We start from the raw sequence: 10,085 nt of genomic DNA, 5'->3' as shown, positions 1-10,085 counted from the left end.
GTAGCAGCGTCTGCCGCAGCGGCCCAGCGCGGGGCGGAAGGGGGGCGCAGCAGAGTGCGAGGCGTAGGGTAGGGCGGCAGTCAGAAGAGCAGGAGCTGGCGGCTGGCGCTCGGGGCGGCAGGCGGCAGCGAAGGATACAGAGGCCTCCCTCTTGAAAGGCATGCGCGCTCGGCTGTGACATGAACCAGGTAAGGTGCGGGTGGTGCAGCTGCAGGTGTGGCCGCAGCTGGCGGTGGCCCGGCGGGGGTTGCGGCGCGGGCCGGGCCGGGGGTAGGGGGCGGGTCCGTGCGGGGGGTTTAACCTCAATCCCGGACTTGGCACGGGGCTGTCTGGTGTTTAGCCCCGCTGGCAGCTTGTTGTCGCGGCACTCAAGGGCGGTCGTGGACGCGGGGCGCCGACGGCGGCGGCCGCGAAGCACGGCCGAGGGTGTCGAGCAGCCCGTGAGCCCCCCGAGCCGAGGGTCCCTTAACCCTTTCTCCCGCCCCCCGGCCCCCGTGAAGTAGGGCGCTCGGGCCTGACCCCTACAGGGGCGATGAACCTGGCTGCAGGGCTCGCCTGCCGTGCCTCCAGGACCTGTTCCAGGACTCCTGTAAGACCTGGAACGGGTGGATTTGTCAGTCTTGCCCGGTCTAGGGAGATTGTCATGTTCTGAACCACTGCCGCTGGGTAACATCTCTTGAAGAACATATTGCTCTTCTGTTGCAGAATGAAGAGGAAGATGGGTCCCTGAGGATGGATGATTTTGTGGATAAATTGCTACAAGATGACAATCAACTTGCATCTAACAGGTATCTGCCAGGGTTGACTCTCCTTGTGTCCTAGCAAATTTACAGAGAGAAATTGCATAATTGTATTTTGAACTGTTTACCCACAGATATTATAATAGATCTGAATCCAGAAGTAAAGGATGGTGGACAGATTTGAAGCCTGAGCAAGTATTGAGTCAATCTTATGTAAGTATTTGCACATCAATCACATTGTACATCCACAAGTGTCTTTGAAACTCACTTGTGCTTGGTTGATACATTTTCAGGATACTGACATAAATTTTGGAAGAAATGCTTGTGCAACTGATTCGTCATCATCTATACCTCAGTGCAATGAACTCTTTGAAAATGGCTATTCATATTATTCTCATAACCGTAATGACATCATTTCTGGGGCTGTAAATGTTAATGGTTTGTTGTCATTTTTCTAATTTTTATTTTTCATGTCTCATTTACCTAGAGTCCTCTCTATCATTATTATATTTTATTTTTTTACTAATTTGTTAAAACCTTTAATATATTTGTTTTAAATTCAGATCGTAACTGTAAACATAACTCCAGTTTATCTAAAGATGATGTTTTGTCAGAGCAACTTCAGGATTATCTGAATTCAATTTCAAATACTCCTGATTATATTGAATCATCAACATTTTATGGGGTCAGTATTATGTGATAAGTATTATGTGCTTTGAAACAGTATTAATTACTTAGGTGGACAATTAAGATTAGAGGTGCAATTTTTTCTCTCTAGGCATCATCAGATAAATCAGATTACAACTATGGCCCTGATACGAACTTTGATTTGGATGTTGTCAATGCGACAACTAATCAATCATCAATGTCCTCATATTCTAAAAGTCCATCTGAAAACACCTATAGTCAGGGCTGGGTAAGTATTCCTTTGAATTAAAATAAACTGCTCCTTTTATTATGTTTTTCCTTATATCCAAATTTAGCTTTGAATATGTTTGTGTATAAATCAAAACAATTCCATTTTCCAGATGGCTGGAAGTCAAGCCGACTATCCAATGGAATATCAAAGAGAGCGAGAAATCTCTGGGAGTGCAGGCAATCAACCCTCACAAAAACCTTGCCTTAATTTTAACAATAACCACAGCCAAATGCCCAACAATAATGTGGTCCGCAATGGAATGACCAGGGCAATCACTAACCACAGAAATAACACCCGAGGAACTGCTCCTTTCCGATTCCAGCCCCCACATCGCACTCCACTCCCTATGCCACTGCCAAATCCCTTCCATTATCCTCAAGTTCCATTCATGCCACCTCCGATAGATCCTTTCCTCTATGCTGATCTTGTCAACCGGAGACATGCTATGTCGTCATATTTTCCACCCTACTTTGACAATGCTGCATCTCACCCTGCCCTGTGGAATACTTCTCCTACAGGATCAGGTTTTAGAATGAGGTAGAGGATATTTCCTACTTAGATCAATGATGGCTTGTATACTGTGCAGATGTGACAAAACTACATTTTTATTTCATCATCTAATTTGCAGCAGGAGATCAGGGCCTTCGAATGAACTTCATTCCCGCCTTGAAGAATGCTACAATCAGTTTAAAAGCTTGGAGAAAGAAAGGAAGAAGACCGAAGCAGATTTGGCAAGGCATAATCCTGGGAAAAAAATTTCATCTGCTAATAACATACCTGTCCCAAGACTTCCCCTCACTCCATCCCGTGTAGATAGATTGATTGTAGATCAGTACCGCGAACATGGAAGGGTAAGGAAACACTCTTTTGAACTCTGTTGAAAAATTTGTGTGGTATCACATAGGTGTAGTAACCTGATAATTGTTCCAGGTGATAACTTTGATTGCCAAAATGGAACGGTTGCGAGGCACGCCAGTTCATCCCCGCATTCGACAGTCTATGGAGGGTTGGCTGGAATCCATTAAAAAGGTACAAACTAAAAGAAGAGAAGAACTAATAAACTCCAGCAGCCGACAAGCAATGTTCTTTATGGCTGATGATAAAGGTATGTGAAGTGCAGCTAGTCTAGTTATTTGAATGCATACACGTCATGATTTGAGACTACATTATTATTTTCAATCTTATTAGACACACTGGCATTGGCCATGAGCCTCCAAGACTTGACTAGCAGTTCCCGCCAGGCACGAACAGCAATGTGGTGTGCCCTCAAAGTGACGCTGCTTCACAAAGATGGTGTTGATGTCGTGTCTGATTCAGACTCAGATGAGAATGAAACTGAAACAGAATTTGAGCCTGATCTGGAAAATCAAATTCCTTTTCATTCCTCTTCAGTTGATTCTACTGATCATCAGGAAGAAAGTAAGACTCAAACTTTCAATGATGAAATTTAAGTCTTTTCTAGAACAACAAGATAATGCCAAGATTTTTAACAAAGTCAAATTTTAAAATTCAATGTATTTGTACCCATTGTTTTTTTGTCTAATTCTACAACGTCAATTTGAGGAAGCCTTTTATTTCAAATTTTAACATGGATTGGTTTTTCTTTGGCTTTTATTTAATTTCTACTTGATTTTTACTAGTTCAATGAAGTTATGTTTTAATGAAGTCACCGTTTTGATGAAAAATTGTTTGCATAAGTTATCTTATGGACTTTACTGTCTGCAAATTTTGTATAATTTTATTTGTGAACCAATGATTTACACTTCTTAAAAATTCTGACCGTTCACTGATTGCTGTCCTTTTGCAGGAATTGTTTATCTATCTAACACTTTAAAATGTGCTGATTTGCTCCCAATTCTATTTTTCTGATCTTATTTTTGATCATTCAGAATGTTCTTATTCAAACAGTGATTTGTGCATCTCCTCTTATCAAAATTTGAATTGTTCTCACTCTGTGGAGCTACTCCTAGGCCCCTGTCATACCTAAACACATGTTTCAAAATATCTCACTGAGTGTACGGCAATGTTTTTACCATTTAAAAACCCCAACAAATCTCACATTAGATTTTATGTGTAACCCTCATCTGTAGATGCTGCTTTTTGTGTGGAGATACCATATGTACTATTTGATGTAACTCTTTTAATACTCGTGAGTCATACTTGTTTTCATGTGATTTGTGATTTAGTGTTTGAGTAGTCCTAGATTTGAGTATTTTAAGCAGGCAAAAGTCCAAAGAGTCATTTTATGTAGTTTTTACAAATTACCTGGGGTTACATACCCTTTATTTGACCTAGAACATGTCCCTCATTGCATTGTTTTTCTTACTGAATTTTTTTTTACTCCCTTTGGCAACTGACATTTTTTTACAAATGTGTAATTCTTCCCTCTTTCATAGTTGTGACGAACGGAAACATTTTCTTAGCCTGGCTATTATGTACATATTGGATTTTTTCTGAGCTTTGTATTTGTGTTCAATGTTTGGGGTATCTGTAATTTAGTGCTCACTGTTGCTGTATACAGTTACTTGCCAGGAGCAGTGTTTGGGTCATGTCCTCTGTGATATTTCCCTATTCCTTAGCCCCGTGTTTCTTAGTTTCTTTGTTAGTGCAGCATGCATCTACTGTTCTGGTCGTAAGTATAAGAAAGGCACATTTTTGTCTCAACTGTGCACTAGTCTCAGGGTAGTATTTGGTCACTCATCTGCTGAGTGTTACGTGAAGTACTTATATAGAGGTATTTTTCTGTGATAACTCCATGTTCCTGTACTGCTGACTAAAATTGAGTTTTTAATTGTTAACATAAGACTCTGGCAAATGCTCAAATTAATCTCTTAAAATGGGGGTACAGGGAAACAATGTTTCCAATTTTGTAGTTTAAAATTAAAAAATTGAATGCCTTTCAAATTTATATGGTTCCAAAATTTAGTTAAGTACTCTGAAATTGGTTATGTAATGTGATTTTTTTCACTTTGAACGGAAGATGAGAGTGAAAGCACATTTGTTAAACACTTTTCAATTTTTAGGTCATTTATTAGATTTTGTAGTGACTGATAGTAAATGAAGACCTGTATCTCAACGTAAACAAATTGCCCTTCTGCTTGATATGTTTCTATTATAACTACTACATTTCTGTGGTTGTATTTGCTTTTAGATCTACCTCTGTGCTACAAGCACCTAATAACAAGTTTTTCTCTGTTGTGACTGCAACTAAATGAGGCAATTTTAGGCTTTGCTTTTACAATATCATGCTTTTAATGAGCACTTTATAAGTTATTACAGGACAGGTTTGCCTTTTCTAGTTAACTAAACTATTCGCATTTTTTGTGGGGTTCTGAAATTGGTTTGTAGTGTTGTTATTATCTAGGATAGGACTGTAGGCTGAGGAAAAATGTAGCTAAGTTGAATGTCAGCTTTAGTCAAACATATCAAGCTATTCTACCCTTCTCAACTGTATACCCAATTACATATTATTGATTTATTCACAAGTTTTTTCATTTCTCTTGACTTATTAGTAAATGTGACTGTCACATCCCTATAGCCTTGGATTTGTTAAGCATCTTGCCTGTGATACTGCAAACTGGTTTTTCAGTTCCTTATGGTGAAAAATGATGAAGTGCTTCTGCATGGTTTTGTTAACTTTTCTGTTAGGCATTGGAGCCCTTACTGGAGCACTTGATAATATTATGTGATGTGATATGTATGATTTTTCGTCAGTATTTCCCGTCTAAGAGGACTTAAGAGAATGAGGGTCCAATGTGGCTAATGTGTTAGCTTTTACGATTTGTTACATTTTCGTCACTGACCATGTATCATATATTTGATAGCAATTTGAACCAAATAGTTGTTCCTATGCTTAAGTTGTTTACACTTTTGATTTTCAAAGACTCATCATTCATCATGCTTCTGAACTCTTTATAGCGTGAAGGGATTAAATAAAAATTGCATTACATTATGTGACAAAGACAGTCTTGAACTAAGTCTCCATAGATAGTCTCCATTAGATTTAATTTATACGGTACTATTATTGACAGTTTAATGTAGATAATGAGTCAATTGGTTTACCGTTTCTGTTTGTAAACACAAAAGTATTTACTGCTTTTTAAAATTGTGAGTTCCATGTTTCTTCTTGCCTGAAAGATGTGCACCACATCATATATATTTCTGCTGTCAAGTATTAACCAATGTTTCATTTTGTTGCTCATTTCAAATTGTCATTCACTTAATAAAATCTTTTTAATCTACCAAGTATTGCAGACTGTATTATTGATTTCCGAATGATTGAATGAATATCCAGTGATAAGAAATAATTAACGAAGTCTTAGTGGCTTCATTTAGAACTATTTTCATTTTATTAAGAGCAATAGTGACGCTACAGCCGATAATGGCTCTGAAGAAAATCTCAACAGGGTGTTCCGTTGAAATGTGGACAAGTGGCCTGTTTGGGTTCATTATTGGCCCATGCATTGATCTGTGAGTTCATCATGGCAAGCTAAATTTAATGGATATTATTTTTTTTCTGTAGGGAACAAAGGGAAGAATATGCCAAAACATCATCATACATCTTATTCTAATGTTTTGGCATGTACCAAGATAATTTATCTTTTGGTAACACTACGTTTCCGACCTCTCTAGACTATATGCGGGCGTTAACCATCCAGTTCCATGCAGCCTGCACCAGCAACCAATCACATGCCCTGCTTGGCGCGACGTGAACCTCACGACTTCGCCTCACTTTTGCAGACCCACTGCCTGTTAGGCTTAGAGAGACTATAAGGTCTCTGTAGTTAGGCTCTGCGCACGAGGGGGAGGGGGTTGCTCCCACACGGTCTCCTTAACCACCACCAACAGACTTGAAGGGGAGAGTGGCTGAAGCTTATGGTACGCTTCTGGTCGCAGTTTGCCATGGAACCGGATGACCCAGCCAGAAACGCTTAATCTATTATACTCCACGCCGACCAGACGCTTTGAAGAGGTCAATACGTCTACATAGACGTCTAACTAAATGGTCCAAAAATAGACATCATCTATGAGAAGTCTAATCGACGTCGAGTAGAATATACTCTCTGGCTGGGGAGCCCCATGTGCACCTTGCACACGCACTGGGCTGATCTCCCCTCGCGAGGGCCCCTCCTCTACGTGACGGCGCAGCCGGTGCTCTTGGAGCGGCGGGGGGCGGCCTGGCGCGGGGCGGGGGCGAGGCCGGCGCCGGCGCCAGCGGGGGTGACGGGGCCAGAGGGGCCGCAGCCGTGGTGGTGGTGGTGGTGCTGGTGGAAGTGCTGGTGGTGTGACTGACTGCGCGTCATCCGCTGCCGAGGCCGTCCGGGGCGGTGCTGGTGGTGCAGCGCGCGCCGCCGGCAGGGCTCGCCCTGCTGCACGCCGCCGTCCTGCGGGATGTCCAGGACCTCCAGGGAGCGCGTCGTGGCCGTGCTCGCGGCTAGCCCTCGACGCGGACCCGGGCTTTGACTGGCCGCCCGGTCCTCTGGCGAGCACCTCGCGAACGCCGCTGATGTCCCCGACGTGTCGCTATCGGGCAGGGCAACATGATCAGTCGCCTGAGGGGCTCCTCTGAGTGACAGGAGGCTGCCGACGGTGACAGTTACCTGGCCGGCGCCGGATAGCAGTGGAGGTCACGGGGCGGCTCGGCGGTGGAGGGCAGTGGGAACCAGTCCGGCTCCTGCAGGGCCATCACCTTGGTGGCCATGAGCGGGGAGGTGGCGGTGCAGGCCGTGGTGGGGCCAGCCTGCGTGCCGCTGCTAACGAGCGCGCGCACCTCCACCGGGGGCGGAGGGGGCGGCGCCGGCGGCGTGTCCGGGGCGCTAGGGGTCGACGGCGGCGAGGGCGCGGGCGACGAGGGCAGCGGCGTGGACGGCCGCGGGGCCACGCCGACCATGCTGCTGGAGGTGACTGACGCCCGCCGGCTCCCGGGTCGCACCTTCATGCCGTACGGGTCGCCCTCTGACGGGTGCCCCCACTGCAACCAAGTCGGTGTGACAGGCTTCTACCGGCGGAACTACTTGTTCAACGTGCTACCGCAGCCGAGACCGCGTAGCTCTCCTGCGCTACCTGGAACACCGAGGTGGCCTCCTCCACCGTCTTGGGCGTGCAGTGCACGCTTAGGGACCCCCTGCGAGTGAACTTGGGTGCGAGCGCGGTGCCCGCCATCACGCCCACGGAGCCTAGGTTACCCAGGCTGCCAAGAGACCCCCGCTGGGAGGAGCTCTTCGACGACGGGGACGTCGGCGGGGATGTGATCTGCCAGAGAGGACGAAAGACGAATTGGGTTAGAGATGCACAAAATACGCGCCGGAGACACACCTGCAGTGCGGCGCACCTGCAGCGGCGGGTTCCAGGACGGGCGGTGGTGGGCGCCCGATCCCAGGGCAACAGCCGCCGGAGTCCCCGTGGCCAGGGAGCCGACGGCCACCCCGACCAGCCTGCCGCTGGGGGAGCACGGCGCCATCGAGACGTACTGGGTCTCGGCCTGCTTGGCTTCCTGGGCGAGCAGGAGCCGGGGACTGGTGAACGGCTGCACGGATCCGGTTGAGTTCGAGCGACCTGAAAATATTCCATCATTGGCAGTGAATGCCTCGTATATTTTCACGGGGTCAACGTGCAGCATTTCTATTGTTGCAGTTCAGTTTCCGTCTCTGATCATCACGCCAAAAATAAATTGTATCCATTTGGGAAGCGCCCCTTGCCTGCCTGCCGCTTGGGCGACGACACCAGCGACCGCTTGGCAATCTCCTGGAAGGTGACGGGGCTGTACACGGAGCGGTCGTCCTCCAGGTCGCGCGCCAGGTCCTTGGTGCTGCTGTCCTCGTCCTGGTCGAGCGACTCCTCCAGGTCCTCGTGCTCCTCCTCCTCCTGGGCGGCAAGCAGCGCCCGGGCCGCGCTCGTGCGCCCCTCCAGCCAGTAGGTCTTCATGGACCCTGCGTGTCATCGGGGAGGACGGGAGGGACGTCAGGCTCTGAGGGGTGGGCCAAGGGTCGCACACGAAGGACGTCATTTTCACTTTCCCCTCCCGGCGTCCCCACTACGAATTTCAATTTCCCAGTAAAGCACTTTTAGCAATTTTTTCAAGATTTGTTAAAAAAAGGTTTGAATATTTCCATTAAAGTTTAAATTTTTCCATTTTTTTTTCTGCGGAGATTCCTGTTTTTCCTCGGAAAAATTTCAAGGTTTCATCCCCCTTGCCAGCTCACCCTTCCCCTTGACCTGCACCTCCCCGCGCTCCACCAGCTGGTAGCAGGCGGGCAGCAGGTCCCGGGTGGGCTGGGACACGTGCACGCGCATCGCCTCGCTCGTCGACTCCATCCGCGAGGCCGTGTTGACCGAGTCGCCGAACAGGCAGTAGCGCGGCATCTTGAGACCGACGATGCCGGCCACCACGGCGCCCGAGTGCACGCCGACCCGGATGCAGAGGTGGGACCCCGTGGACGGGTCTTTCAGGCCCTTGATGGCGTCCAGCATGTCCAGGGCCATGTCGCACACCTTCTCGGCGTGGTTGTCCTCGCGCTCCGGCGCCCCGGACACCACCATGTAGGCGTCCCCGATGGTCTCCACCTTGTAGTAGAGATTTTAATTTTCCATACAAGTGTTCAGGTAAATTTTTTACAATAAAATAAAATAAATCAAAATGTTTGCATTTTTTCATAAAAGTTTTATTATTTTCCAATTTCGGATTCCAAAATTCCTACCTTGTAGACCCGGTTGCGCTCCGTGAGCGTGTCGAAGATGGAGTACATGCCGTTGAGCATGGAGACGACCTCCATGGGGCTGAGCCGCGAGCAGATCTCGGTGAACGTCACCACGTCGGCGAACAGGATGGACACGCTGTGGAACATCTGGGGGAGGAGACGAGTGTCATCAGTAAAGGTCATTAATTACAACGCGGAGAAAGTCTAAGTCTTAGATGAAACAGAGAGGCATTCTGGAAAAATTTTGAAGATGTTTTTCAATTATTTTTTTCCGAATTCTTCTGCAATGTTTCATAATTTTTTTTCAATTTTTTTTAAAATCTGGGAAAGGTTTCGACTTTTCCGCGGGATATCCCCCAGTCCCACCTGACAGGTGTCGATGGGGTTCTCGCCGTTGCGCAGGCGGTCTGCCACGGCCTTGGGGATCATCTGATAGAGCAGCTCGTCCGTGCGCCGCATCTCCATGTCGAGGCGGCGCATGGACTCCTCCAACTTCTTGGACTTGTGCTGCTCCTGGTCCAGGGCGAGCTTGAGCTCGACGGACTGCTGGGTCCCGGCCAGCATGAGGTCGCGGCTGAAGTCGTGCATCGGCAGGTCGTTGATGTAGAGGCCGGTGGACACGAGCGAGCTGAGGTCCGGCATCACGGGCGTGCCCAGGTACATCATCATGCGCCAGTCGTCCATGTAGATCATCTGGCCTGCGTCACTGTCACCGTTATACCAAGGACT

At 47.2% G+C, this 10,085-nt stretch overlaps 2 protein-coding genes across 5 annotated transcripts in view; one reads left to right on the top strand and one right to left on the bottom strand.

Annotated features, from left to right (window-relative positions):
• LOC113213772 (bromodomain-containing protein DDB_G0270170-like) overlaps positions 1-5,907 on the top strand; it is an 8,439-nt gene extending 2,532 nt beyond the window's left edge. Inside the window, exons 1-10 of one of the 4 annotated variants that reach the window (XM_026432938.2) lie at positions 47-188; positions 706-788; positions 875-953; positions 1,034-1,178; positions 1,304-1,425; positions 1,519-1,656; positions 1,769-2,196; positions 2,288-2,510; positions 2,590-2,764; positions 2,848-5,907. In XM_026432938.2, coding sequence (XP_026288723.1) covers positions 180-188; positions 706-788; positions 875-953; positions 1,034-1,178; positions 1,304-1,425; positions 1,519-1,656; positions 1,769-2,196; positions 2,288-2,510; positions 2,590-2,764; positions 2,848-3,110 — 1,665 coding nt within the window. In that variant the 5' untranslated portion in view covers positions 47-179 and the 3' untranslated portion in view covers positions 3,111-5,907. Of the gene's footprint in view, positions 1-46; positions 189-367; positions 590-705; positions 789-874; positions 954-1,033; positions 1,179-1,303; positions 1,426-1,518; positions 1,657-1,768; positions 2,197-2,287; positions 2,511-2,589; positions 2,765-2,847 lie in introns of those variants that run through there. The other 3 variants (XM_052265153.1, XM_052265152.1, XM_026432937.2) reach the window with 3 other exon arrangements.
• LOC113210213 (soluble guanylate cyclase 88E) overlaps positions 5,746-10,085 on the bottom strand; it is a 22,914-nt gene continuing 18,574 nt past the window's right edge. Inside the window, exons 7-14 of the mRNA XM_052265158.1 lie at positions 9,723-10,054; positions 9,357-9,503; positions 8,862-9,222; positions 8,358-8,588; positions 7,991-8,214; positions 7,723-7,911; positions 7,260-7,630; positions 5,746-7,182 (exon numbers count right to left, since the gene is read on the bottom strand). Coding sequence (XP_052121118.1) covers positions 6,792-7,182; positions 7,260-7,630; positions 7,723-7,911; positions 7,991-8,214; positions 8,358-8,588; positions 8,862-9,222; positions 9,357-9,503; positions 9,723-10,054 — 2,246 coding nt within the window. The 3' untranslated portion in view covers positions 5,746-6,791. The remainder of the gene's footprint in view (positions 7,183-7,259; positions 7,631-7,722; positions 7,912-7,990; positions 8,215-8,357; positions 8,589-8,861; positions 9,223-9,356; positions 9,504-9,722; positions 10,055-10,085) is intronic.

Source organism: Frankliniella occidentalis, unplaced genomic scaffold (assembly GCF_000697945.3).
Source record: "Frankliniella occidentalis isolate FOCC.00 unplaced genomic scaffold, Focc_3.1 Scaffold24, whole genome shotgun sequence".
NCBI classification, from domain to species: domain Eukaryota; kingdom Metazoa; phylum Arthropoda; class Insecta; order Thysanoptera; family Thripidae; genus Frankliniella; species Frankliniella occidentalis.
Note: the sequence above shows the minus strand (reverse complement) of the source record. Positions and strands in the feature narration are given on the sequence as shown.